A 27,045-nucleotide genomic window follows, 5' to 3' on the forward strand; every position below is an offset into this window, starting at 1 on the left:
GTCGCAACCTCATAAACCCCCTGAGTAGCAGCACAGAATCATTGCAAAGCTGAGTGCAAGTGCAACACACAATGCTGCTGGGATTACCATCCTAGAGGACAATTGAACGATCTACGTCCATCCCCCGATCACACAGTCCTCTCCTTAACATACTTAGATCGGACATGTAAGATCGACCCCCAACCATTCGAGATTGGCCGTAACTTTTCTCTTTCTCACCCATAGCCAAGTTGCTAGTGGCCGTCTAGAAACCGACTACTTAGCTGCAGGATCCGAATTTCCCGATTCGAGACCACTAGTCTTGAGCTTTTCAAGCTCCCCGATCTTGTCGTCAATAAGTGCGATCTCAGCCTCGATACTCAACACTTTCTCGTTCAGAATACCCCTGTAATCGTCATCTGAGAGTGACTTGAGCGGGATCCATTTGGAGTCGGCCATCCGCTGCAGGAACGGCTTAGACGTCGTATTCGCGTTCTCCATTTGCCAGGTGTCGATCGCATTATAAGAGCTTTGCCCGACATAGCCTAGTAGCGAGAAAACAACTAGCCCAGGGACAAGTCGCCCGCCTAGCTCCGACCATCAGTAAACCAACCACCACCACCTCTTTCTCTCTCAAACGGGAAAATGAAAGGATGCTACCAAACTCACCCATTAGCCTCGTAACAGCCCCTCCGGCAACTCCTCCAGAGAGGGCGCTGACATAAGCCCGTTGCTTAGGGGTCGCCTTGTCTTCATAGTGAAGCTTCAGAATGTTGCTTCTCAACCCTGTAGCAGCAAGCTTGGTATCAAGTCCAGATCTATAAGGGACAGAGGAGAGGAAGACTCACACCAAAAGGAGGCTCCACATGCAAACCAGTGGATTCCGCAAGAGATAGAATGAATGACGGGGTGAGGAGACCGGATAACTCCTGATATTCCCCCGTATATGAGACCAGCAGATCCTGTTAGAGAAAGAGAGTAAGTAAAGTAGGACTGCTGCAATGAGTCTCCGGCTTATGTTGCCTGGGTTGAGGCAATACAAGCCGGCCGACCAGTCACCGGGATGGGATTGGTAACTAACCAGTCACGGCTCCCACCTTCAGAGAGGAGGTCAATACATTAGGCTCTGGATATAACGATTTGGCCTGTCCGCTCATCTTTGCGGTTTCTGGCACTGTAGTCTGCGACTTCAGGTCAGAGGCATATCCTGGTTAACAGTTTCAATCAGCATCTTCTCTCATGCAAATCCACAAGCGCGCACGTGATTCACGCAGGCTCGGGATGCTTATCTAATCCATCCTCCTGATGCCAAGCAGGAGTATAATTGATACAATGGCCTGCTTATTATCTATTTGATGCAGACAATATCCTGTGTTAAGACACTTGTGGGACACCTTAATGCCTTAAATACACACATACTATATACAAGGCTCTCGCAAGTAAGATAGCTCTAGAATTTATGAACCTGATCCTTGGAGAAGCCCAATCGGCTCAAGATTCCTTCAGGCGATCTTCTTGTTCCAACCAGAGAATCTTCCATCGCCGGAGGACCGCAAATGAAGACCTTTGTATTCTGCGTCGACTCCTTGAATGTACTCCTTAGAAGCTCCTCATCGATGTACCCTGTTCTGTAAGGGGAGTTCTCCGCTTTTGGACGGCTAACAGTGTATATGTAGTTAAAGCGGTCAGGAAACTCTGTGGCATAACGATCGAGTTCCTCCTTCAAAAGTAGATCTTCCTCGGAATTGGCTCCAAAGATCAGAGTCAGTTTCGTTCTATCCTGAGGATCTTTCAGTATGCCTTTGATAAGCTGATAGATAGGCGTAACTCCCGCCCCGCCAGCCAAGAGGTAGGCATGTGATAACTCATTCTGCTTCCATTGATAGCCTTTGAGTGAAGTCGCAAATGTGAGTGAGTCTCCAGGTCTCAGGGAGTGCAAGTAACCACTGGCCTTCCCATCCGGGTATTTCTTGACCATAAGTTCAATATGTCCTGGTTCATCTGTGTATTTGATTGTTAGTTAGCAAACATGGTCCGAATTGGGCCAATCCCTAACTACAGGCATGTCTTATCTCTATGATAGATGGACCATGTCTATGTGTTCAGGGTGTGGTGAGTCGGGCATGGCATGAGCTCACCCAGGTCACTTATAGGAGTGTATGGTCGTATCGTAGGAAGCCAGCTTCCTTCAGGATGGGTGATGGCTAGGAGCGCGGCTGTTGAATGTTAGCAGGTCATCCTGACGATAGAGACCGTCCTTCAAGGGGCAGGTGTTACAAGTCAATGTCAGGCCGCTGCGGGCGGATTCGTTAGGGTATTCGAAGACTAGTCGCTTCGTGTTGTGATTGACGTTTTTGGTGCTCTGCAAGCGCAAAGTGGTGAAACCCAGCCCAGAGAAGACTGATTTTGGCTCGTTCGATTCCGCAAACGCTGTTGAGAATTGCTTCGTGCAATATATGCCCAGGCCTGCAAAGCCAGCCACTCCAGCAACCTTGATCGCCTTGGGGATTGTGCGCTGGATGATAGTCATCCTTTGTTTAGATAACCACTGCTTTATCAAGATGGAAACGAATAGAGCAAAAATGGACGAGAAGCACTCAGGAAGTACATTGGGGCTTCACGGCCTAAATAGGCCGAGAAATCTGTAGTGTACTCCATCTCGCATAAGGTGAAAGATCACTGTGGACCAAGGGACAAAGTAATTGCCTCAGAGGAGCATGTTTCATTGGACGAGATCAGTGGATATAATATCGACCCCGAATAAGGGAGACCAGATCGAGTATATTGTAGAAAGGAAGACTGCAATGATATACAGAGTGCAGTCCCAAAGACCGAGCAACATCAGATTCCAAACCCCGACAAAATCCGAGACCCTGGATGATGTCAACGACAGACGGTGGTGTGTTTGTGTGCCTGACGGCAGCGGGTCGGTGCCTTGATCTTCCCGCCATCAAAGCGGGTCCACCGAGTAAATGCAATCAACAATTTGTGACCACCGGATTTATATCCCTATGGCTTCAGTATTGTCATTCCATCTGTAGCAATACATCAGGATTCGCCTGTTCTCAAGTTCACATGATATCAACGTCTTTTGAAGGCCACCCGGAGTAGATGACTCCAATCAATACAGTACTATAGTCTCTGTAGACAGTGCCCTTGATTGAATCTTCGACAACAACTACGATATATATGTTACTACTTATCGTGGTCACATTATACTAGTACTCCAGCAGTACTTATTCATGCTTTGGCGTTCACTCTTTCTAAACTGATAAGGCATGAGATCGACTTCCGCCATGTATGCATAGACTGACAGGGTATTTGACGGCCCGCAGATCCTGACTCCCCGCTGCGGGACGCATGGGGAGTGGAGTGCGGGTCGCTCAGGTTGTACAAGTAGCTGGCGTGTTGACTGGATCAAAGATGTAAAGAGGCCCTTGCAGTTCCTCTGAAGAGCAGCGGGGGCTGTGCGTTGACCTTTGCATTCACAACAAATAGAAGATTTGGCTGGTTGGACTAATGCAGGCTTCGCGAGGCTTCCTGAACAAGCCACACGGGAAGTCTCTTGAGCAGAGCCACGGAATATTGCTCCCTTCCTAGATAGTCCTGAGATTATATCTACTGCGCGCAGCCTGGTTTGCATCTTCTCTCGGACGCTTGTCTACATTTGGAACCTACATTAGCGTCCATGTGCAGCGTGAGGATGCCAAAGATGTGCATCAACCGGGCTGACGAAGAGCAAGATATGTCCTTAGCCCCGAGAACGGCGTAAGAGCCAATTCAGATCGATAGTTGCTCATCACGCTTCACTTGCCACTGTATACGTTCTCAAACTCCATGCTCTGTACACAAATCCCAACCATGTGACTAGATTTCTATGTCCATATACGTAGCCGCTGCCGGTGTCGTCGTATAGAACCATTACAGCCGAGGAAATTCCAAGGGTTGAAAGACCTTGTAGGTGGGCAGTCCTTCGAGTGGGAGTTGGCATTGGTGTGTCTTCAACAAGTGTAGAATATCACCGAAGACGCTTCCTTCGGATGGATTGATGGGTAGTGTTTGGAGTTGAAGCCGACAGCGTTTCTCGAAAACTAGTTGTCTTCAGTCGTACTTTGTTTCGTTGTGGACACGGACGACTGTTTGGAAATCGACAATCACCGACACATCCGAACGTACGGAATAGTAGTACCTGAACAGCGCTGAGCAATAATTCTGTACTGTCCTTCCAGCCTGTGTATTTTGTCTTCCGATTTCCCTAGTCGCCATTTTGACACGGAGATGTATTTTCGGATGGCGTGGGGGTCACAGGCTTCGGAGGTGAATGGTAACTAGCTCCATTAGTAGCAATGCCTTTTTGCTGGACGGTTGCGAGTCTGGATGAGAAAGTGCCAGGTAGACATTCGCAGACAGAAAATGAAAAACCACTGTGTGTCATAGCAGTGCACGATGAAGTTAGTTTGATAATTTAGTAACCTGGAAAAAGCAGGTGAGAGAAAGGGAGTGATTGCAAGTGCTGTCTGCGTGTCGGTTAAGTGCCGTTCCTAGAATGGAACCAACCGCGCAGACAATGAAGACAAGAATGTCTTGCCCAATGCGGAATGGGGCCTATTCAAGCGGAGAACCGATGAACAAACAATATTTACCACCATAACAATAGTAGTAGTGACAAGGGACCAGAAAAGGGAGACAAGTTTGACAATCCACAGTCACTTATACTCATTATCTCATCGAATCCGACCGAAAAAAGACACCGGGTGGAGAGGAGAAAGAGGGGCGGAAGGAGAGAGACACACTTTCTCCGCAAAAAGGCGAGGGAAAAAAGGTGGAAAAAAGCCCTCGGGTTGGGTCGAGGCGGCCGACCCAAAGCCGCACCAACACTTTTTTGAGGCTGACTTTTCTAGCGTCATCACTAAAATTTATCCTCACGGATTAACCTACTTTCCCCCTCTGTCCTTCACTGCGGAGCTGTCCTGCATTCCCCCCATCACTCAACGCCCCTTTGGACGTCCACTATCACTCTCGTGATTTCTTCCCCGTCGGAAGCCCCCCCTTTAAATCCTTTAGAAGAACCTTTATTCTGAGACGCGCACAGGAATCCCCTTGGCGCGTTTCCCACTTCTGAACAACCGCAATCATGGGTACGTTTAACCCCTCCTCGTCCGGCGCACTGTCCCAATTTACGTCAATTTCGCATCCTCTGAACAGTTCTGGATACTAATGGCTTTATTCTACGTACAGCGCCCTCTAAGCAGAAAGCCCAGAAGATGTCTCTGGGCAACTTCTTGGCCGATGAGAGTATGTCCCTGTGCATCCATATCGTCGCGGGGAGGAACGGTGGCTAACAGGAACAGACTTCGGTTCTTGGGCCGACGAGATGGAAGACATGCCTTTGCCTTGTAAGTGACGGATTTCTTGCCTTTGATTTATCGCTCCCTGCTAATATTGATGCCTTTCTAGCCGGTACGTTGTACATGATATTTCTTCCTTCGATCCGATTGATGCTAAACTTATATCAGCTCCCGCTCCGTCCAGCTTCGGTCGCTCTGCTGCGCCTTCTTCTGGCTTCGGAAGCAGCTTTGGTGGTGGTACGGAACTCGCCCCTGTGTTATTGCTGCATTTTGCTCCGATATATGTGTTTGATGCTGATGGAAAGTACCAGAGCGTGAGCGTGGTGGCTACGCCGTGAGAGAGCCCCTTCCTCTTCCGACCCAGCCCCCCTACACTGCCCATGTTGGAAACCTGTCCTTTGATGCGACTGCCGCCGATATCTCCGACCTCTTTGCCGACTGTGGTGTTACCAACGTCCGTATCGTGGAGGACAAGTTGACCAAGGCCCCCAAGGGCTTCGGATATGTCGAATTTGAGACTGTTGATGGTCTGAAGAAGGCACTTGATCTTTCCGGCGCTACCCTCCAGGGACGTTCCATCCGCACCAGCATTGCCGAACCTCGTAGGTGTCCCTTCTCAGGTATGATGATTTGCGCCAGCTGACGGTACCTATAGCCAAGGAACGTGATGTCAAGGAGTTTGACTGGACCCGCAGAGGCCCTCTGCCCGATATTCCTCAGCGCCGTGTGCCCGACCGCTCCTCTTTCGGACGCAACCTCGACAACATGTCTGATGCCGGCAGCGACCGCGGTAGTGGCCGCCGCAGCAACTTTGAGAGTGATGGAAAGTTCCGTGATTTCAGCAACTGGGAACGCAAGGGCCCTCTCTCTCCCCCGCCTGCACCTGTCCGGGAAGGTGGCCGTCCCCGCAGCAACGAAGCACCTGGTTTCAGAAGAAGCTCCCCCGCCTGGGGTGAGGGACGCTCCCAGGATGGCTCCCGCCCCCCGAGACGCGAATTCCAAGAACGCACCCCCACCGCTGCTGAACTCGATAACGCATGGAGATCCAAGATGCGCCCCGACCAGCCCGCCAAGGAGGCCAGCAACCCTCCCTCTCCTGCTGCCGCTCCCGCCGCCCCCGCTACTCGCCCTCGCTTGAACCTCCAAAAACGGACTGTGACTGAGGCCGTCTCCAGCCCCACCGCCAACACCGAGTCCAAGGCTAGCCCGTTCGGTGGTGCTCGGCCCATCGACACTGCCGCTCGCGAGAAGGAGGTTGAGGAACGTCGCCAGATTGCCATCCGTCAAAAGAAGGAAGCGGACGAGAAGGCCAAGGCCGAGAAGACTGAGAAGTCTGAGAAGACCGAAAAGCAGCGTCCTGCCAAGGAGCAGCCCAAGGCTGAGAAGACCGGTGCGCCGGCTGATCCCAACGGCCGTGATGTCGCCGAGCACGCCCAGGGTGGCACGAACTTCGAGATCCTCCGGCGGGCCGGTGAGGACGAGAGCGGTATGACTGCCGATCAGGATCAGAGCGAGGAGGCTGCTGCCAAGAAGGCCGAAGCCTCGACCGACGCTCCCGCCAGCAAGGCGAACGGCAACTGGAGGGCTGGGCCTGCCGAGGCTGGAGCCGACGACGAGGGCTGGAGCACCGTGAGCTCGAAGCAGCGCAACAACCGCCGTGGCGGCCGCACGTTTGCATAGATCAATGGATACCCCCCAAGCTCGTCATCGCTTGACCGAAAACCGTGCGCCATGGTCCCCGAAGAAGTGCGTGTCATAAAGCGACCAGACTTTGCTTCTAGCCCATGTTGGGTCGCCGAATCGCTGCGCAACACTCGTGGAAATGGCCAGGTGGATTTTGGTTAACGTCGATGTCCGTTTGTTTTGATGTTGTTCAAGAGTCGTCCTCAACTTCTTTCGCTTTTCTCCTTTCTCTCTTCCTACGGGTTGCCGCCTCCGTCTAGATCTAGGATTCAGGTCTAGTTCCCTTGTTTCTTCCGTCAAGCATGTCGAAAAGTTTGTTCTTTTCTCCAAATTTCCTAGTGTGTGTTCTTCACGTTTCTCTGAGCTAGTTATTCCCATGTACGTGGATGAAGTGTTATACAGCAATGACCCTTATGGCTGATGCGAAGGAAGAAGAGTATACGTTTCTTTTCACTTGTTATCTTATGCTTTCTGAACTTGCTGATCAAAAACCCCAACCCTCCATTCGCCTCCGAAATTAATTTGCCCAACCCCTTTTTTGCCTGCCAGACAGTTGCTATTCTTACTCCACTCTCCAAACTCTCTTTCCTTTTTAAACTCTGTCTTGCTTCTGGATCCGGGGATGGCGTGTGGAGTCTTGTTCCCTTCTTGTTCAACCTAACCGGAGAGCCCCCATGCATGTCCCTACTAGTACTAGTTGACACGAGGCAGTTCCCCCATACGAATAAGATAACGATTAGCAGTTTATAAGGCCTAGTCTAGTAGCTTAGTACCTCTACCTCGTAATCACTATCATCAGTAAACAAATAACGATCTTGACTTCTATCTGATTGAGAGTGTAGTACGTTACTTCAAGACCAGAAACGAAGCTATGCGGCTAAGTATATATATATGCCAAACTGAACCCACTACTAGTAACAACATAAACACATAAACATAAAAACCTGTACTATTTAAACCCCACCCTCATACAATCATAACTATCCCAAGAAAAAACTAAAGAAAGAAACCACAACCAATCGCCTTTCTTCCTCCTCCCTCCATCAACGAGACAGCAAGCACGCGCGGAGAAGCTGAAGGGAAAACCAAACCTAATTCGATCGAGAGGATCGACGGGATGCATGGCGACCCAACTAGTAGCAGCAGTACCTAGCAGCAGCTGAAGAACGTGAGTGAGTAAGAGTGAGTAAGAAACTTAGTTCAGTCAGACCATCCATCAATTTGATTCATTGGTTGAGTGAGTTGAGTTCTTCGCTCCCAGCCCCCATCCCGAATAGGAAGTCGGGTCCCCGCGGATTATCTGTCTGTCTGTCTGTCAGAAAGGGAGGGAGAGAATTATGATGGGGGTGAGGGGAGGAAATAAAGGCAAGTATTCCCGTAGAATGCTGAGCTAGAGCTAGTTTACTACGTAAGTTGGTCTTTATCTATCTGCTAATCTGTCTTGTCTATCTATCTGGTTTTATTTTTATCTATCGCATTTGGACGCGACGAGACTGCGACTAACTAGACTACGATTGCTACCATCTGATTACTATCCCGCTACCCTACCCCACATATCATACTACTGTCTGTATCTAAACTAGAGCTCTTGACCGACCGACTGACGGGCCCTGGTTTTCTTTTTTCTTTCGCACATATCCCTCCTCTTCCCCTCAGGATCCTTCTCTCAGTAACGCCCCTCTCTGTGTGTCGGTGTCAGGATGTATCCAGCTGAGTTCCTTTCCGATCCGCCTTCTACGGGCTCTGCGCCCTGGAAGCTTGCTTTTCGCTCCTCCAGGGCATTTGTGATTTCTGTCGTGGCTATTGCGGTCTTCACGGTATTTGATCCTTGTGGTAATACAACCGATATTCGTGCTGATGTTGTGACCGAGAATAGGACGTCTTCATATATGGAATGGTAACTGCACACCACCCTCGGATCGGCTCGGAGCTTCGTGTCTGACCAGTATAGATTGTACCCATCTTGCCAATTGTGCTCAAAACACGTGTGATCGTACCGGAAGATGAGTGTAGGATGTCTTTGTATCAGAAATTGTAAGACAACAGGCTAATCATCCACAGTGCAAAAATGGATGTCAATCATGCTGGCTGCCTTTGGCGGTGGTATATTCTTCGGATCCCGTAGGTGCCGTTATCTTACTTTCTGAGATGAGCGCAATTAACACCGCGTTGCTAGCCATATTCGGGTATTTCGCGGATAGAAGCTCATCGCGCCAGCTTCCGTTCCTTATTGGACTGCTCGCGCTCGCCGGGACGACTATCGTGTTCTGGTTCGCAGAAACAGTGTCGTCCTTGGTCATTGCGCGCAGTCTCCAAGGGTTGTCAGCGGCCGTGGTCTGGACTGTTGGTTTGGCTCTCGTCGTCGATACAGTGGGCAAGGATCAGGTGGGAGCTGCAATGGGATATGTCTCGATGGCACTGACCGTGGGGACGGTGTTTGGCCCATTTATCGGAGGGATCATGTGAGTTCAGTGTTTGTTGCATTGGATGGTTGAATGGCGATTTACTAATAATCTAGGCTGTCGCGAGTGGGCTATCATGCAGTGTTCGTATTGGCTATTGGGTTGATTGTGCTGGATATCTGTCTTCGGCTCGTGATGGTCGAACCCAAGAATGCTGCGCAATGGATTCAGTCGAGCAGTGACGGAGAGACACAAGGTCTGCTAGACGAAGCTGGTGCGCACAGCGCTGGGTACAATGCCATTACGGCAAATGCTGGCGCAGGTCAGACATCTAGCATCGCTGATGAGTGTCCAACCGAGGACAGCGGCGAGCCACTGACCAGCGGGAGGTCAACCTCTGTACCTGGGATTATCCGCCTGATCTTCTCGGGCAAGTTGCTCGTCGTTCTTTTAGCGACGGTAGTGGATGCCATCATCTGGTCCGCTTTTGATACGGTACGTACACATCCCATATTTCCAAAGATGAAGTTAACGAGGTCAGGTGCTCCCACTCTATGTCATGAAAACGTTCGGCTGGGGATCATTCGAAATCGGGCTGTGTTTCCTACCGCTCTTTGCACCTTCTTTCCTCTCCCCATGGATTGGTATGTTCAGACGATCTCCATGCCCTCTGGCTCTGCTAACTAATGATTGCAGGCGATGCAGTGGACCGTTGGGGAGCACCCCGAGTAGCCTTTGTCGGCTTCCTGCTCGATTTCCCAACATTGTTGCTCTTCCAGCTTGTCGCACGCAACTCGACCCAGGACCAAATTCTTCTCTATGTATTCCTGTTCCTCGCAGGTGTCGCTTCTACTCTGCAGATGGTCTCTCTGATGACGGAGGTCAACAACGTGACGGAGCGGTACGAGCGGGAATTCCCCGGTATCTTCGGACATCAAGGAGGAACCGCGCAAGCGTACGGGCTTTTCAATGTGGCCTGGTCTGGCGGGCAGGTACTGGGACCCTTGGTTGCGGGTCTGCTAGTCGAACGAGCCGGCTGGACGACAATGGTGACGGTGCTGGGGGCAGTAAGCGGAGGCATTTCCGTGGTTATCGCGCTCTCGGATCGAAGGGTTCTGCCAGGGAGGGAGAAGGAGTAACGTTGGACGTAGATTGATGAGTTACGATGCTAAGGCTGTGATGATGAGTATAACGATAAGTAACGATTGACGGGTCGAAAGGGGTGGAGATGAGATGTGGATTCAAAATCAAAATGTTGATGTATGATCATTCGGTCGGGAGGGTATAGTGAAGCCGAGAGGTCTGCAAGGGAGACAAGATCGGTGATTCCTCAGCGCACATCTCCTTTCTAGATAGGTTAAGGTTGAAGATCTCCCGGGTCAGCAAGGGAGACCGATCTTTATCAAGGCTGCAGGGTTTATCAATTATCTCATGGCTGGTGTTACCCTGGCGATAAGAAACGCGATGGCATCCAGGGCGGTTGGCCAGGAGGCTGGAATGGAGTCGACGCCTTTTCACAGCACGCCTCCCAGTCGGTGTGTATCAAGCGCCTGTCTGTAGGACCTTCGTACGAGACAGACCAAGCAAGTCAGCTTTAGGAACTGTCACGGGCATGAGATGCAACTGGCAGATCAACCAGACAGGCAAATGACGAGTCACCAACAGCTTCTCACTAGCCAGCGGGTCTCAACGGCGCGGTCCACACGTGTGGCCTCGCGCGCGGATCCAACAAGATTCCACGGCGTCTCTAAGGGTTCGCAGAAGGAGCAACATTGTTGGTTGGTGATAGGCAGTCCAATGCCAGAGATATGATGATCACATCCATTGGCAGTAGTAAGTAGTACTTGGGTGGACTGCCAGCGCAGCAGAGGAAGGAGAAGATGGCATTCCTTCTGCTGTTCTGGAGAGGGAAGACCGGCGGCTCCCCACCGCTTCCCGCCGCAGGGACAATTAATGCATTCAATTCCCAGTTTAATCAATTAATCTTCCCCGTCTTACTACTTACTGTCCACTGCCTGTGCTGACTTCTTTCCTCTCACCGGCCTCATCCCCATCTGCCTCTGCACGCTCTTCACTCGCTTTCTTGTTTGAGCAGGCTGGCTACCGACATCTTCTCTTCCAACCACCTTCCCTTGCCTCACTACACCACTGCATGAGCGTCCCTTAAGCAGCTTGGCCTCCTATTTATTGTCTCTCTGCCGCTTTTTGCGACACTGGTCCGACATCCTTTCATTTCAGCCTCCCGCCGCTCAGTTTCACCTCCGATCCGCTGACGTTGCCTTCCCTACAATTGATTGTGCATTATACACGATCGAACTTGATCCTCACTTTCACCTCATGTGGCACAAACAATGTCGACCACCACCACTACCACCGCTCTAACGTCCACCACTCTCATCGGCACGCTGCCCTCTATGGCGGGCGCTGCCGCTCTCGTCTCCGGAAAGGCCTGTCCAACTTGCGGCCAGGACGGATTTCTCGCGGCTGGACAGTCCACAAATGATACCCGACGTCGAGCGAAGGACCTTGAAGGCCAAGTCAACGCTCTGAACTTGCAAGCAATGCAAATGGGTGAGATAAACAAATCCCAACAATATACATTCATAGTGTACTAATGGAAGCCATTCTCCAACAGCCGAGAAACTGGCCGCATACGAAGAAGAGATCCGACGACTGCGTGCGCAACCGTCCTCCCGAAACAACACATCCGTGTCATCCACCGCATCGACGCAAATCGACCGGTCCCAATCACCTACTCACCTACAAACATCTCCGAAATCGCAACCGGGCCGACTTTCTACTCTTGCCTCTTTCCTCCCCTCCCGTCGACCGAGCGCTACCAGTACCACCCAGGCTCAGCCTGTTGCTTCGCCTCCACCACCGGAGCCTGTACAGCCGACAACCACCCAGGAGGAGACAGTGGAGCTACAGAATGCGTTGACCCGGGAGCAGAGTCTACGTAAAGCCGCAGAAAGCCAGCTATCGCAGGCGAGCACGGAGCTGGAGGAATTGACAGCGCAGTTGTTCAGCCAGGCAAACGAGATGGTCGCGCAGGAACGCAAGGCACGAGCTCGGCTCGAAGAGCGTGTCGCGGTACTGGAACGTCGAGATGTCGAGAAGCGCGCTCGACTGGAGCGCTTAGAGAAAGCGATGGCACGTGTGGAGCGGATCCGAGCGATGGTCGGATAGCCAGGGGGGTATCAGTTTCGGTTGCTTTTCCTCGCTCTTCATTATCGCTTGCTTTTTATCATATACCCCGGTGTTTTGGTTTGGCGAAAGCCATGTTATGGTTGGCATGAGATGCATGACCTGACGGGATGAGGCGTACTTATGAGAGTGACGATAGCATTTACGGCGCAGCGTTTGAATTATTGCATTGATGGAGGATATAAATATAGCATGGTACATTTCCCTCTTCTATAATAATTGTTGAAATATTCGTCTACACAGTACACAGTGATGAAGGAAATAAAATGAATATCCACCGAACCCCGCCATCCACACTCCGGGACTAAACGCCATTAGTCTGAGGGCCTCGCACGTCCCCACATTTTATTTCCTATAGCAAATTATATTAATAGCATCGATAGACCCTTTCACCTCCAGCTTCTCTCCAATCACTCCTATATAGTTCCTTTCTTCCCTGTCGTTACTACTCTTATTATCATTATCATTGATCATTGATCTTGTCACACACATTACCAACATGTCCTCCCCCATCGGCGTAGCCATCATCGGCAGCGGTATCCACCCCCTCCCTTATCCAATCCCGAATATCAATCCCCATTTCACATGAATCAAATGTACTAAACTAAATAAAATAGGCATCTTCGCCAAAGAAGAACACCTGGTAATACCCATCCACCCTTCCTCCTTTATCCCCATATACCAAGTACTAATAGGGAACAATCAGCCCATCCTAACCACCTCCCCCCTCTTCACCCTCAAAGCCATCTACTCCCGGAGCCTCAAATCCGCAGAGTCTCTCATCTCGGGGAGCAAGGGAGACGATGACGCCGTGATGAAGAACGTGGAATTATATTCCGAGGATTCCGAAGCTGGTAGACGGTTTCAGGATCTCCTCGACAGGGAGGATGTGCGGGCTGTTGTTATTGCGTGAGCTTCCCTCCCCCACTTCCATCTAGATAAGATTGCATTTACCATGGCGACAAACGTATACTAAATGAAAAACAGTCTTCCCATCCCCGCCCAACCAAGCTACATCCGCGCAGCTCTACAAGCGGGCAAACACGTCCTAAGCGAGAAGCCCATCGCGGGTGATCTCAGCACCGCTAGGGCTCTCCTCTCAGAGTACCAGGCTCTCGAGACGAAGCCGCTCTGGGGCGTAGCGGAGAACTGGCGCTTCCTGGCGAAGTTCACGCGGGTGGCTGAGGAGGTTCGAAAGTTGGGGAGTGTGAAGGCTTTTAGGGTTGGTGTGAGGACGTTGATTGGGGAGGGGTCGAAGTATCATCGTACGTTATCTATTCTTTCTTCCTTCTACTTGCTCTGTTTTGTTTGGGCTTGGTTATGGGAAATGGAGTGGGTTGGCTAACAATGTTACAGAAACCGAATGGCGTCGCAAACCCACATACAAGGGCGGCTTTGTCCTCGATGGAGGAGTCCATGCCATTGCTGGATTGAGACTCATTCTTGGTAAGGAGGACGCTATGGCGGCTGTATCGGCTATGATGGGGTTGCAGAGGGAGCATCTGGCGCCGGTGGATACGCTCGATGCGGTGGTTAAGACTAAGTCTGGGGCAAATGGGGTGGTGTCCTTGTCGTATGGGGCTGCTGTCAATGAGACGGTCTTTGAGTTTAGTTGTGAGCGCGGTGTGGTTAAGTTAGATCGGGATACGGTGACGGTTAGTGGTGGAGAGTCGTTTGAGGTACCGTATGAGGGACGGGGGGTGAATTATGAGGTGGCTGCGTTTGGGGAGTCGATATTGAAGGGACAGTTGGAGGAGAGGCTGCGGCCGGAGGAGGCTTTGGCTGATTTGGAGGTTATGGAGGGGATGTTTGTGAGTGAGGGTGGGAAGGTGCTGTTGGATTTGCAGTGATGGCTTAGGGTGGTAGTGGATTCTTAGATTTACTCAGAAATTCAATTTAACTGTCCAATAAACATAAATTCAGAAATCTACAATTTGATGTCCTGACTGATTGGCTTATCCAATTAACGGCACCGATGATACAGGGCATCCTCACAGATATGTGAAATGATGCTTCAATTTGACAGGTGACTCTCACTATTCTTGTGGTTCTGTTGCGAGAGAAGCAATGAGAGGAGCGTTCTCCAGCTGGTCTGCGGTGCAGACAGCTTCATTAATGGTCACGTTGGTCTCCATTATAGTACTCGAAGAGAAGTCGTGCGTAGTGGGCCGCATCGTGGCCATACTCATCCTGGCGCTTGGGGCTTACATTTCCCGTATCAAGCAGTAATCGAACTGTATTCGGGCATCCTGTTGCTGCTGCGACCATCAATGGTGTCCATCCTCCCCAATTAACGTAAACCGCGTCTGGGTTCGCCTTATACTGCAAAAGTAGTTCCACAACGCCCTCGTAATCACGGCGTGTGGTCGCCGCCAAGGAGCTCTTGTTGTGGGAGCTGTGAGCCTTTGAATTACTCCCAGACTCAAGGATTTGTTTAACTAGGACTTCGTCTCCTGCTTTTATGCCGGGATACAACGGTGCAGAAGTCGCAAACCACAGAGCCGTCCAACCGTTACGGTCCTGGCTGTCTGCGTCAACCCCTCTGCTCAACAATGCTTCCACCATCGAAGCAAGACCTCTCTGCGCTGCCCATACCAAAGGAGGTCGACCGAGTTTTTGATCAGCGAGGTCAGGATTAGCGCCATGGTCTAACAGCAACATGAACATAGAGTGATGTTCTCCCTGAATTGCATAGAGCAATGGTGTCATGCCCGGATGTTCAGTCGTCACATTCGGACAAACCCCATTGTCTAATAGTACCCTAACAACATCATAAAGCTTGTGGTAGGAAGCGTACAACAACGGAGTCGCGCCGGATTCATCCATGTGGTTTGGATCGAACCCATGGGCGAGCAACGGTAGGACAACAACCGCACCCCCATATTTGGCTGCGTTGAAAAGCGCTGTTTGACCTGCGTTATCCTTGATAAGAGAATCATCCCTCCAGACTGATACATACACGCGGCTTGGACGAAACGCTTCTTTGAGCAATGAGAAGACAGCCATCCGATCCTCGCATCTGATTGCGTTGAAGAGCGGTATCTTACCTGCATTATCCTTGCTTAGAGGATCAGCTCCCTTGGCGAGTAATAGTTGAATAACTCGCCTGCGGTTGTTAAAAGCGGCGCAGTGGAGCGCGGTCCAGCCACGTTCATCTTTTATATTAGGGTCACAATCTGCCTTGAGCAAAAGTTCGACTATTCTTCTTTGACAATCAATGACGTTCCATGGTAATGAATCGCGAGCGCTGCCATAGTTATGGCCGTTTTCACAACCTAGCATCAAAGGGGTTCGGCCATTGTTGCTCTTCGAGTCCGGACTGGCTCCATTGTCCAAGAGTAACCTCACAACCTTGAATTGGCCATTCATTACTGCTAACGCGAGTGGAGTAAGCCCCCACTTGTCTTTATGATCTAGAACGAGTCCTTGTTCGATCAGAAACCTGGTGGCTTCCTCATGGCCATTTTCTGCCGCCCACGATAATGGAGATCTTCTTATATAATCAAGGGCATTCAAGGCATACCCGGCTTCTAGCAGCTCCCTCAACGCACCTTCCAATCCAAAGAATGCCGCCAGATGGGCTTCTGTCACTAATTCTGGCACTTGTGCAGTCCGTTGAAATGTTTTCAGACATCCGTCATAAGCAAAGATCTTTTGAAGGCAAAGCACGACCTTCTTCTTGTCCAGCAGAACGCCGCGTGCCAGTCCTGGTAGTGCAAGAGCGCGCACAAGATGATACACCAAATGGCGACGAGTGTAGCAGGCAAACGGATAATCGGCTGTGCGTAAGCCTGCTCCTGACTGGAGGCAGTAAAATAAGTATGCTATGCAGACTTTTGCCATGTCATAGTGCGCTCGGGGAAACCACTTGGTCTGGGTTCTCTCAAAATACTCTTGTGCGGTATGATGGACCAAGCGAATGATATGACTCTTTTCGTCCACAGTTACCAAGCCAGCACAGACAGCTTCCATGTCTTGCACATCGGGAAGGTTTTCTGTATCGAATACGTTCTCTTTGATGTCAACAGCAAGGCCATATTGGAGCTCTGTGATTGTCAGGGGTCTTCCAGCGCAGGTGATCCATGCAATAATTCGTATTGCCAACTCCTTCTCTCCCGCCGTCTTCCCATTTATTCGTTCCATGGCTTCCTCATATGCAATATTATAGGCGTCAGTTCCAGTTGGCAGCTTTTTTAGTGTTTTCTTAACCGCCGCTACCGAGAGTTTTCCTCTCAATGAGTCAAGGTGGAGTTGAGCAAGAAGAAACCTATGAAAAGTCAGTGCAAGAGCGGAGTTTCTTAATGAGACACATGGTGGAACATACATTCCATCCACTGTTTTCGTAATTGCTTTGACTATTTCCTCCTGTAGCTTATTGTTGCGTAGCACGACATTTGACAGATCGGACATGTGACCTCGCAGATACGCCTCTACATCTTCAGCGGCAGCAGAGACTTCTTGCTGCAAACAACCCTCGAATGCCGACTGGATCCACGGGCTATGCCGTGACGTAGCGAATATGCTAACTGTGCTGTTGCTCTGCAGACGAAGTAACTCGGATAACAGCCTGCGTAGCGCTTCATCCCTTGATGAATATTCATCAAGGGCGTCCACCACTATGAAGATCCTCGAGAAGTGACCAAGCAGAACGGATAGGCTCTCGGAAAGTTCGTCGAGTTTCGGCCGTGTCTGACGTTTCTTGTGTTGCGCATATAGCGTCTTTATATCCTCAGGAAGGGACGACATTCTTTGACACAATTGCTTTATCAGGCTCGCAAGTATATCGTCTACGCTCTGCTCATGATGGCGCCGAAAGTTGCAGTATATGTAGGCGAGACCAACACTTTGGTCGTGCTCACACTTCTCTTCAAGATGCTTGATGACAATAGCAGTGAGTATTGTCTTTCCAGCTCCAGGGATGCCCGTGCAAAGGATATTTTTATTTTCGTTGTTAATCCACTGCTGAAACTTGTCTGTGCCTAGTAGCCACTTACCGGTACCCTCCTGCCGACGTTTGAAATATTCATATTGCTGAGTTGCATAGTTGACGGTCGTGAGCCATTCAAGGAGTTCATGCTGAGCTTTGTCTTCCATGGTATTGTTAACTCGCTGAACGAGCTCGTTTGTAGCAAAGGCTACTTGACTATTTTCGGAAATTGTGAGCACTCGCCTTCCTGAGCTATTATGAACCCATACCTAGTCAGACTAGTACTGAAGAGATGAAAGATGTGAACATTGGACTGTATCCTCTGACAAATCTCCGCCATCTCGGCTTGGTCCCATTTGAGTCTTTTCCAGACACGACGACAGGTCCCCCCTAGGCTGTTAGTGCCAGGGTCCAACTCCTGGTATTGGTCTAATTTGCTGAGTAGTTCATTCAGTCCACTACGGCAAGAGCGAGAGATTTCGTCTAGGTGTTTCTCCTGCTGGGTATCAAGCTCCGCTTGCTCGTAGATGTCTTTGATATCGCGGAGGACATTGCACAAGGTCTTTGAACTGGCGACATGTGAGTATCGGAATAGACGCGCATAGTATTGAAACCTACGCTTCTGATATATGTCTGAATTGGTCTGGTGCCCTAACAAAGCGCACCCTGATGGCCTTGGCGAGATTCACTACAGCGAGGAAGTCCCCGACACCATATCCGAGGCTCATGGTGCAGTTTGAAGGGAGCAACCGCTGTTTTGACAGAAGAAGGAATAACAGAATTTCAATGCAGTTATTTATTTATTAATCGCCTTGCGTTGCTCACCAAAATCATGGAAGAGGAGTCATCCCTTATATGGATAACGCTGCCCGATGGCAAGCGCCGGCATTGTGTACTACAGATTGCAGCCTCGCGGAAAGAGGGGACAGTCCCCCGAAAACCATCATGGTTGAACAAGGCAAAACTACAAGTGTCAGCTACCTGTTCCATGTATGATTGTAGGCATTGACCTTGTAATTAACTTGCTCAATTGCACAGATGGAACACAAGCATCGCGAATACGACGGGGCGGTGCTGCTGCTGTGCTGCGGAGGCGGAAGTCATAGTAGATCACAGTATATATACGCTATTCCTGATGAGGAATGGCACAAGGCAAGCTTATCCACCGCACTAAGCTGGCTGAGTCAGCAGTACCGGCAAAATGCAGGGCAAGCGTAATGAGCCCTAACGCACCGAGAGCAGTTAGACTCGCTAAGCGAGCCACTAGCTCGACTCTCTCGGGCGGCCAAACCTGAGCGCGAATTTTCGAGATCGATTTCGACCCGTACGACAACTCCCAGCGCCAGCCCGCGAGACGACGACAAGGTATGTGATATTGTTGCCAGCTGCTTGCCTGTTGCATGCTAATTGAGAACAGATGGTCCTCGCAAAGAAGCACGTCCCCATCGTCAAGAAGCGTATGTCCTTTCTTTTCTCCCTGCTAGTCCCAGCCCAGTCCAGTTCCCAGCCAGAGTACGATCCGTCGGTTGTCAGTCGTCCAGCAAGCATGAGGAATATATACGGTGCGATGGAATGAGAAATCAGACGATCGGAGCGAACGAATCAATTTTTCTATATTTCTTATTGCGAAAGAACGTTGCCGAACGACGAACATGATCGGCGAAGAAATTATCACAAGCGACCGAAATTTCGATTCGATCTGGACGAAGATATTTACACACCAACAACATGAATTGACAAATGCTTGCTGGACCACGGACATACAGCCGGATTGAACTAAATCACACATACATACACACGTCGTCAGGACGAACGATCCGACTAACATCAAACTCCTTCCAGGCACCAAGCGTTTCTGGCGCCACCAGTCCGACCGCTTCAAGTGCGTGCCGGAGTCATGGCGCAAGCCCAAGGGTATCGACAACCGCGTCCGTAGACGCTTCCGTGGCAACATCCCCATGCCCTCCATCGGCTACGGATCCAACAAGAAGACCAAGCACATGATGCCCTCCGGCCACAAGGCTTTCCTCGTCCACAACCCCAAGGACGTTGAGCTCCTGTTGATGCACAACCGCACCTACGCCGCTGAGTACGTCCGCCCACTGCATAAACCCACTTTCTACCACAAGCCCAAATTCTAATCATTTGAATAGGATCGCCAGCGCCGTCTCCTCCCGCAAGCGCGTCGACATCATCGCCAAGGCCAAGGCTCTCGGCGTCAAGGTCACCAACCCCAAGGGCCGCGTCACCACCGAGGCTTAAATGGATATGGAATGAATGTAAAGAAAGCCCAAGAAATTTCATCATTTTCATTTTCATTTTTCATTAAAACTCTTTTTTCCACTTTATACCAACCAAAATGGGAAAACCAACCACTTTCGGGGGACAATTAAAAAAAGCAAACAACAGACAACTACTACTACGTGGTTGTTTTGTTAGTTTGTGATTTTGGGGACTTGCGGAGCCTTGAATCATCGCATCTTCTCTAATGTGGGCTTTGGCTTTGTGTGTGTCTGACGTTGACGACGTATGTGCTGGATTGCAAGCGTTTTCCATCTGTCATGGGGGCGCTTGTGGTCGTGGCTGGTGCTGCCAGTCTGGGAATAAAAATTCAAATCTTATGAAGACCTTTTTGATGACCGAGGGTTGCGTCTGGCGGTGTAGTTGTATCTTGTAGCGTTGTAGTTGGTCCCATTTGGTGTTGTATCCTACCTACCGTACAGATTATATCAACTACGTAGATGGCCTTTTCAATTGACAAGCCAAGCAAGCTGTATTCATATATGTGTAGTATTACCCCGCAGATGGAACTATGTTTGTCTATGACGCTTGTTCTATGATATGTCCAATTTGGAATGGCAGATGAAACTTTGTCTATGGTGGTATCAAGTAAACGAATCCAACTATGTGACAAAATGTAGTCCGTCATTCATCATCTCAACATGTCTAATTTCTCTAATTGCAATCGCAAGTAACGCCAAATCATGCACCATGTAACCAACGTGTTTATCATGCAGCCGCCTGCGCAGCAGCATCTGCCTTCCTACCAGACGAAATATCGACGAGGCCAACACCCTGCACAAGAGCAGGGATATTCGTCTCCGAGCCGTCCTCCGCGCCAGGCAAAACAGCATGTCCGATAACGATCTCCTCTTCCTCAGGACCAAACACCCAGTCGGGCATCTCGCGCGGCCCCTCCACACCGTCCGGCGGCAGGGCCCAGCTAGGCATCTTGCTAGTGTATTTCCAGCCCTCCTCTTTGTCAGAGTATGCCGCGGCGTGGAGGAAAATACCTAGATCTTCGGGTCTAGGGTCCGAGTACAGCTCTGTGTCGCAGATCTTACACCTCTCGCCGGACAACATCTCGCCTTTGCGCTTGTGGTATCTCTCCACGGCGGCTTCGTGCTCGCGCGACATGATCTCCTCCACGACGGAGTTGTCCGTGCCTGGCGGTACCATAGGCACAGTGGTAAGGTGCGTCCGGTAGCTTACGGTGTCGGGGACTTCGGTCTTGCCAATGTTACATAGCTTATCGATGAGCTCGTTGTCGCGCTCGTCGCTGGTTTCGTTCTTGCCGAGATCCGGTCCAAAGACTTTGCGGTTGGAGTAGATGGGATCGTTCGAGATCGGGTGTCCGAGGAACTGAAGGTGCACGCGGATCTGATGCGTGCGGCCGGTCAAGGGCAAACAGTGGACGATACTGTATCCTTCGTCTTCGTTTGTGTAGACTGGAGGCGGAGTCGCCACACGTCCCTCTGCGTCGGGGGCGCTCTGAGGCTCCGGGGCTTGAGGCGGGACATACGCCAAACGACGGAACTTGGTCTTTGCCTCCTTGCCAGTGGCGCGAACGCGGTTCAAGCCTACCTTCGGGCTCACAGACATGATGGGCTGGTCGCAGACAATGACACCGTCGGGGAACTTTCCCTTGACGCGCGCCACATATTCCTTCTGAAGGGTGCGGGCCTTGAGCTTGCCAGTCATGTTTTCTGCAGCTTTCGGGGTCTTTCCGAGGAACATGACTCCGGAGGTGAGTCGGTCCAGACGGTTGCAGGGTCGTGGGACCCATTCCGGATGGCGTTGAGAGCGCATGATTTCGAGCACAGAGTTATAGTGGTAGCGACCGGCGGAGTGGACGGGCACACCAGCAGGCTTATCAATGACAATCAGATCGTCATCCTCGTGGATAATACCAATCTCTTTCCCGGTAACTGGGGGTTCGTGACGGTGCAGGGTATGCGAGATGATCTGGCCGTTCTTGACGACGGTGTTGGGACCAGCAGGCGTGCCGTTGACGGCGACAAGGCCATCTTGTAGGGCTTTCCTCTGCAGTCCAGAAAATCAGGTCAGTATATTGTTCCTCAAAGAATAGCCAAGAGATGGGAGCGTACGTAGTACTCTGCGGGACGATCGCGAAACTCCGACAGGAAAATGTCCACCAATTCACGACCCCGCCAGCGCTCCTTGCAGAAAGTGTTGTAGGTGTAGTGGTATGGCTTCACCCGACGCAGGCCGCCTTCAAGATAGTATGGTGCAGGCCATGGGTCGCAGGGCGTGATGGCCACCTCAGGGGGCTCCTGAACCGGGTCAGGAGGTGGGACTTGCAGAGTGGTGTCGACGGGCACGAGAGACATGATGGGCGGAGGAATCCGGCCGCGTCGCAGCAGGTACGCGGTAATGCGAGGAGAGGGAGCCAGGAGGGATAGCGAGGGTGAGAAGAATGGCAATATAGAAGGCGAAAGTACTACGCTGAAAGGACAGGGAACAAGAGAAGGGGATCCGTTCCTGATTTGGTTCCGTGGCGGCGAAAGAAAAGAAAATTTTGGCGATGCGGGGAAATTCCCCGTCTATTTAGTAGAGTATATAACATTAGATCCCGCAATTGTTCAAGCAGCAAGCCAACTTTCGACTCAACCATATACTTCTATACTTCAGTCATATCCAGTATCACCAGGAGATTAATGTATGTATATGGGCTGTTTTTGACAGGGCTTGTCTACTACTATTAGTACTTAGATACTCTCCGCTAGGGCCTAATTAATCGCCATTTAGGTCAGTGACGGGTCGTCGCTCATATCAAGCATCGCTGCGCCAACACGGCGCCCATTCCTGTTGGTCCTCGGATATTGGGCGCGAACATGGGTAGTAGTAGGTACCTGGTATCTCAGTTTGCTTAGTTAGACCTACGCGCTTCGAAAATATGCCAGTCGCGAATCAAAGATTGCTGCAGTTAGCAACCCCCTCCCGAATGGCATACTGGTATATATATCTGGGACGAATCGACGTAGAGCGACAATTTCCCTTTCCCCCTCCAGCACATTTGTCCTCTGTTGAAATCACCTACCCGAAATTGGATTGGCGGACCGACACTCGGATTCAAGTTACGATGGTAAAATTGAAGAAGCACACGTGGCTATGAAGATGGACGCTAGATCAATCAATCAACTCTCTTCTTCCGGCAAAGCTGCAAAGCAGAACAGGGGGAAGAAGTCTATTTGAGCCTTCAGAATGCAGTAGAAGACTTTAAACGGAAGGTGGAGCAAAGTGGTGAGGGAAGCAGGCGTGCAGGTCAAGGGCAGTGAGCGAGGATGATCAGGTTTTGTACGCTCTAGTCATGAGAGCTTCCGGATTCAAATGCTTCACGCAAGGAATTATCATATTGCTCTTTGTCCTTCACCTTTTGCTCTATAAACTTAAAGGTGTCGAATGTCCAGTAGGGCATAGTGATTTGCCAGAAAGCTGGATCGTCGTGAGCTTTAGAAAACCTCGGTTGAATGAAGTCATAAAAGATCTTGAATAAAGCCGTAGGGCTACTGAGCGCAAGAGAACACCAAAATGTCCCTCTCTCCCATCCATGCTGCAAGATAGGATAGAGACGGACTGGTAGCTCGAATTCCTTCTCTTCGTCTGCGAAGGCTTCCAAGAACTCCCTGTGAGAAACTTCAAAGTCCTCCATGCTGATCAAGTCAATAGCCTGATTTGTCAACCAGTACGGGGGATGTATCATTTCCACTGGTTGAGAGCATGCCCACTCGAGATCTATTAGACATTTGATGTTCCAATCGTCGTCAACAAAGATGTTACTCTGGTTAAGATCGGTGAGATTAAGAAAAAAGGGACCTCGGAGGAGATCACGGCGAAAAAAACAGGTCCAGACACTTCTCATGACCATCAATGCGGATGTTTGATAGAAGCCATCTTCGATATTGTTGACTGCATTAGGCTGGTGGCGAAGCCGGCTTTCATGAAATGCAAGGATGTCATTGACATAGGCGTCAACAGTAGAATAAGTGATATTTTGCGGCATGTCGACTGGAATGTGTTCAGTTTCTAGTTGATGGATTTCAAGGGTAAGAGGTCGGTTACTTAAAGTTAAGTATCCTTTTTCATCCAGAAGGAAGGACCCGATTCTTGGTAGCGGAATACGTGCCAAACCCAACATGATACGGGAGAGCCCATGGAAAAGGTTTGTGCGTAGTTTGAGATTGTGGCGCCCTTCCTCCCACGTTTCAGAAAGCATTTTACCTCTCGACGGATCGATGTACTCAATTAGAAGATAAGGGGTGCCCAACATAGTTTGAACATTGGCTCGATGTTGAACATAGAGGGATGGGGTCGGATAATTTAGCCAAGCCAATAGTCGACGGCGCAGACGCTCAACAATGCGGGTTACGAAAGGCAGATTATCGAGGAGTGTGAACTGGGATTGTAAGCAATAATTCTTAGAAGACAGGCAAAGCGCGGACATACAGCTTGGCCAGTAGACAGTCCAAGCCCATACAGCTGTGGTATAGGGATAGTTGGACAGTTCTCTTGAAGCCATGAGTAGGTCCCAGCTTCGCAACGAACCTTCTCATCCGTATTACCTGGGCAAGAGTTCTCCCCTATTCGGTACGGCAATGGAAATCTGATCATCAGTTGTTTCCTAGGATCCCGCCCTTGACTATCAACCTCAACTCGTATGCAAACATTGAAGCTGCCATGTATCCAGTCCTCAACATCGACTGCATGACACGTGTCTGCAGAAGGGAGGTTGAGATGGTGGGCCACGATTGATTCGATTAGCTTGCGATTTCGATACAAATGAGTAAAATATCGAATCTTCTGATCCCTGTATCCCAATTCGTGGAGGATATTAGAGTCTTGCTCCTTTGCGGCGGCGTATGTGATCTCCCCGCGAAGTAGACGACGTTTCAACATATTATGTGAGTCATGGTCCTGAGCCATTCTCCGAAATAAGCACCTTTGTTGCAGGGTTGAGAGATTGAGACGGGGTGAACTCAGCCAACAAAGAGTGGATCTAGACCGATCTTGGGTCATGTAGATGACTAGATGTAGCGATTAGGGGCGAGATGTCCGCTCGGGTAAACAATTTTCCTATTTGAGGCGCTCTCGAGCTTAGCAGGGATTGGACAGAGAATATAGGATTGCTTCGGTTAGTAGTGCAGGCCTCCACTCATTCAAGAGGTTTCACCATCTACGTCCGAGTCAATTGCCCGAGTGACGCTTATAATTGTTACGCGTTCTGAAGCTGTTGGCTCAGATTTCTAGCCTTTAACTAGGTGACCGAGTAGTCACGCATCTAAAGCGCACTAGGGGTGGGTTCGGACAGTGGTATAGGTCGGCAGGTCGCCAGATCGTATGTATTTAGAAATTACTGGTAAGGCACCTGGTGACCAGTATAAAAGGGGAAATGGAAATTCAGTCGAAAATAAACTACAGTGGTTCATAGTTGCTATTTCTGGTGAGTTTCTAATGTCACGTGCAAGATAGTACAAGAAGAATGTTCAAAACCCAACCTAAAGACATGTGAAAATCATACATTCTACATAGTAACCCATGTATGTGACCAATGCAAGCTTAAGAATATCAGACAATCTCAAGGAAGAGAACCACCTTCATCGATATCGAGTATGGAAAAGCATGACACTAGCCCAGAAATAGGTTAGTCACAAGAGGTTGACACCTAATCCACAAGGTGTCGATGACTTACTATGCAGATCACTACCGAAAGAGGCAATAAAATGCAAGCAACAGAACCTCGGCGGCTGCCCTTTCGAGGAAAGTCCTGGCAATAATAATATATCGTTAGGTTGTAGGAATATTGCGCTATTATGGCATTTTCATGATCAATAGCTTTTAGTATACAATCTTAACTTTCTGCGATGAAGATCCTTCTTCAGTTCAGTCGATTCTCTCGACTGCCAGTTCTCCCAAGAAGGGCCATGTCATCTAGCTGTCCCATTCTGGACTCAACAAAGACAATAGAGGAAGAACGAATGCCTGCGTATGAGCGTGGTCTCTACTATCCAGTGAAGCTTGGTGATGTATTTCATTCTAGGTACCAAGTTATCAGCAAATTGGGTTTTGGGGCAAACTCAACGGTGTGGTTCGGTCGTGACTTGCAGTTGGTATCAGTCTACTCTTCTCGAATCTCGTATGTGTAGCTAACTTCTTAGGTAGACACCACCGGTATATAGCGCTGAAAGTATACATCAGCAGCTCGAGGGGCAACCAAGAGGTGCGCGTATTGGAGCACCTTTCGCGGATAAAGTCACAGCATCCTGGCAGCAGTCTCGTCCGCCAAATGATAGAGAAATTTGAGCTTACGGGTCCCAAAGACATACATCAGTGCATTGTTTACGAACCTCTGTCAACAAGCCTCCTGCATTTCCAGGCAACATTGGACCCAATGAGCCTTCCTGAGGACCTACTAAAAGGGGCACTGCAGCAGCTTTTACTGGCCCTTGATTATCCACAATCAGAGGCGCATGTAATACATACTGGTCTGTAACCCGTCGCGGGCTATCATCTATAATTGGCTAATGTTCTCTTTAGATATCCAAGCAAAGAATATCATCATTGCTGCAAAAGACGATTCAGTTTTCCGGGAATGGGCTGATGGCAGAGGACCAGACGGTTGCCATTCAGATGCGCAACTTCTGGCCGAAATGGTAGCGATGCTGGGGCCTCCACCAGTGGGATTGCTTCGTAAATCACCTCGCAGCCTGGAGTACTGGGACTCGTCAGGTATATCTTCAACATTACAACATTCACTTATCCAATAGCTAATCGATAATAGGCCAATGGAAGGCATCTGAGAAGATCCCATCTATTTCATTGGATGAGTCAGAAGAGTATCTAGAAGGTGAGAACAAGCAGATGTTCATGAACTTTATGAAGAAGATGCTTCGATGGGATCCAGAAGAGAGACAGAGCGCCCGCGAACTATTGACAGATCCGTGGTTGACAAGTTCATAGTGAACTGTATTAGTATCAGGGAAAATAATGTACAATAGCTTAATATACAATATAATAAACAATGTAGAAAGTCTACGTAAAGAAACAAACAATGTTTGAAAATCCCTGAAGTTAGATTTGTGTCACTAAACACTGCTTCTGCTTGAACCTAAGCAGAATCCCGCCAGGGGCGACCGCCCAACAAACGGCCCTCGGATGACCCTCCCACCCCGTGGGAACAAGCTCAGGGCGGCGGCTTTAT

General features: G+C 49.9%; 10 protein-coding genes across 10 annotated transcripts; 6 read left to right on the forward strand and 4 right to left on the reverse strand.

Annotated features, from left to right (window-relative positions):
* Positions 1-255: 255 nt before the first annotated feature.
* BO85DRAFT_463109 (uncharacterized protein) lies at positions 256-2,509 on the reverse strand (the record flags this gene model as incomplete). The annotated part of the gene is made up of 8 exons (XM_025661899.1): positions 256-566; positions 649-765; positions 1,061-1,186; positions 1,399-1,429; positions 1,505-1,980; positions 2,118-2,195; positions 2,233-2,236; positions 2,330-2,509. 8 exons carry the CDS (start codon positions 2,507-2,509, stop codon positions 256-258), a joined length of 1,323 nt encoding a protein of 440 aa, XP_025511336.1.
* A 2,604-nt stretch (positions 2,510-5,113) lies between these two features.
* On the forward strand, positions 5,114-7,007 carry BO85DRAFT_442407 (translation initiation factor 4B; the record flags this gene model as incomplete). The annotated part of the gene is made up of 7 exons (XM_025658838.1): positions 5,114-5,117; positions 5,218-5,274; positions 5,325-5,375; positions 5,437-5,439; positions 5,496-5,564; positions 5,639-5,947; positions 5,983-7,007. The coding sequence occupies 7 exons, from the start codon at positions 5,114-5,116 to the stop codon at positions 7,005-7,007; spliced, it is 1,518 nt and encodes a 505-aa protein (XP_025511337.1).
* A 1,703-nt stretch (positions 7,008-8,710) lies between these two features.
* BO85DRAFT_463111 (MFS transporter) lies at positions 8,711-10,551 on the forward strand (the record flags this gene model as incomplete). Its single annotated transcript, XM_025661900.1, has 8 exons — positions 8,711-8,827; positions 8,887-8,907; positions 8,962-9,019; positions 9,072-9,131; positions 9,187-9,472; positions 9,529-9,907; positions 9,954-10,056; positions 10,109-10,551. The coding sequence occupies 8 exons, from the start codon at positions 8,711-8,713 to the stop codon at positions 10,549-10,551; spliced, it is 1,467 nt and encodes a 488-aa protein (XP_025511338.1).
* Positions 10,552-11,763: 1,212 nt separating this feature from the next.
* Positions 11,764-12,601, forward strand: BO85DRAFT_442409 (uncharacterized protein; the record flags this gene model as incomplete). The annotated part of the gene is made up of 2 exons (XM_025658839.1): positions 11,764-11,983; positions 12,048-12,601. 2 exons carry the CDS (start codon positions 11,764-11,766, stop codon positions 12,599-12,601), a joined length of 774 nt encoding a protein of 257 aa, XP_025511339.1.
* Positions 12,602-12,992: 391 nt separating this feature from the next.
* On the forward strand, positions 12,993-14,475 carry BO85DRAFT_453207 (Gfo/Idh/MocA family protein). The gene is made up of 5 exons (XM_025661003.1): positions 12,993-13,155; positions 13,237-13,262; positions 13,326-13,528; positions 13,607-13,884; positions 13,976-14,475. Exons 1-5 carry the CDS (start codon positions 13,119-13,121, stop codon positions 14,467-14,469), a joined length of 1,038 nt encoding a protein of 345 aa, XP_025511340.1. The 5' UTR covers positions 12,993-13,118; the 3' UTR covers positions 14,470-14,475.
* A 975-nt stretch (positions 14,476-15,450) lies between these two features.
* BO85DRAFT_157833 (ankyrin) lies at positions 15,451-18,583 on the reverse strand. Its single transcript, XM_025654207.1, has 5 exons — positions 18,165-18,583; positions 17,816-18,115; positions 16,944-17,762; positions 15,726-16,886; positions 15,451-15,666 (listed from the first exon to the last, which is right to left on the reverse strand). Exons 1-5 carry the CDS (start codon positions 18,272-18,274, stop codon positions 15,663-15,665), a joined length of 2,394 nt encoding a protein of 797 aa, XP_025511341.1. The 5' UTR covers positions 18,275-18,583; the 3' UTR covers positions 15,451-15,662.
* A 296-nt stretch (positions 18,584-18,879) lies between these two features.
* Positions 18,880-20,173, forward strand: BO85DRAFT_453211 (60S ribosomal protein eL32). Its single transcript, XM_025661004.1, has 4 exons — positions 18,880-18,911; positions 18,964-19,003; positions 19,389-19,635; positions 19,700-20,173. Exons 2-4 carry the CDS (start codon positions 18,964-18,966, stop codon positions 19,806-19,808), a joined length of 396 nt encoding a protein of 131 aa, XP_025511342.1. The 5' UTR covers positions 18,880-18,911; the 3' UTR covers positions 19,809-20,173.
* Positions 20,174-20,403: 230 nt separating this feature from the next.
* Positions 20,404-22,342, reverse strand: BO85DRAFT_429686 (pseudouridine synthase family protein). Its single transcript, XM_025658258.1, has 2 exons — positions 21,935-22,342; positions 20,404-21,869 (listed from the first exon to the last, which is right to left on the reverse strand). Exons 1-2 carry the CDS (start codon positions 22,175-22,177, stop codon positions 20,556-20,558), a joined length of 1,557 nt encoding a protein of 518 aa, XP_025511343.1. The 5' UTR covers positions 22,178-22,342; the 3' UTR covers positions 20,404-20,555.
* Positions 22,343-23,151: 809 nt separating this feature from the next.
* Positions 23,152-24,770, reverse strand: BO85DRAFT_492246 (uncharacterized protein; the record flags this gene model as incomplete). The annotated part of the gene is made up of 2 exons (XM_025663767.1): positions 23,152-24,243; positions 24,294-24,770. 2 exons carry the CDS (start codon positions 24,768-24,770, stop codon positions 23,152-23,154), a joined length of 1,569 nt encoding a protein of 522 aa, XP_025511344.1.
* Positions 24,771-25,708: 938 nt separating this feature from the next.
* On the forward strand, positions 25,709-26,864 carry BO85DRAFT_429692 (putative protein kinase; the record flags this gene model as incomplete). The annotated part of the gene is made up of 4 exons (XM_025658259.1): positions 25,709-25,950; positions 26,007-26,329; positions 26,382-26,573; positions 26,626-26,864. 4 exons carry the CDS (start codon positions 25,709-25,711, stop codon positions 26,802-26,804), a joined length of 936 nt encoding a protein of 311 aa, XP_025511345.1. The 3' UTR covers positions 26,805-26,864.
* Positions 26,865-27,045: the final 181 nt, after the last annotated feature.

This window comes from Aspergillus piperis (assembly GCF_003184755.1).
Source record: "Aspergillus piperis CBS 112811 unplaced genomic scaffold BO85scaffold_24, whole genome shotgun sequence".
Classification (NCBI taxonomy): domain Eukaryota; kingdom Fungi; phylum Ascomycota; class Eurotiomycetes; order Eurotiales; family Aspergillaceae; genus Aspergillus; species Aspergillus piperis.

Excerpts from the sequence above, each read along its gene's own strand:
- BO85DRAFT_453207 (XM_025661003.1), top strand. The coding sequence starts at position 13,119 with ATGTCCTCCCCCATCGGCGTAGCCATCATCGGCAGCG. Across the intron at positions 13,156-13,236 it reads CGTAGCCATCATCGGCAGCG|GCATCTTCGCCAAAGAAGAA; the intron begins GTATCCACCCCC and ends TAAATAAAATAG. Across the intron at positions 13,529-13,606 it reads GTGCGGGCTGTTGTTATTGC|TCTTCCCATCCCCGCCCAAC; the intron begins GTGAGCTTCCCT and ends AATGAAAAACAG.
- BO85DRAFT_157833 (XM_025654207.1), bottom strand. The coding sequence starts at position 18,274 with ATGAGCCTCGGATATGGTGTCGGGGACTTCCTCGCTGTAGTGAATCTC. Across the intron at positions 18,116-18,164 it reads TTCAGACATATATCAGAAGC|TTCAAAGACCTTGTGCAATG; the intron begins GTAGGTTTCAAT and ends ACATGTCGCCAG. Across the intron at positions 17,763-17,815 it reads TTCAGTACTAGTCTGACTAG|TCAAGTAGCCTTTGCTACAA; the intron begins GTATGGGTTCAT and ends TTCCGAAAATAG.
- BO85DRAFT_453211 (XM_025661004.1), top strand. The coding sequence starts at position 18,964 with ATGGTCCTCGCAAAGAAGCACGTCCCCATCGTCAAGAAGC. Across the intron at positions 19,004-19,388 it reads CGTCCCCATCGTCAAGAAGC|GCACCAAGCGTTTCTGGCGC; the intron begins GTATGTCCTTTC and ends AACTCCTTCCAG. Across the intron at positions 19,636-19,699 it reads AACCGCACCTACGCCGCTGA|GATCGCCAGCGCCGTCTCCT; the intron begins GTACGTCCGCCC and ends TCATTTGAATAG.
- BO85DRAFT_429686 (XM_025658258.1), bottom strand. The coding sequence starts at position 22,177 with ATGTCTCTCGTGCCCGTCGACACCACTCTGCAAGTCCCACCTCCTGAC. Across the intron at positions 21,870-21,934 it reads ATCGTCCCGCAGAGTACTAC|AGGAAAGCCCTACAAGATGG; the intron begins GTACGCTCCCAT and ends TCTGGACTGCAG.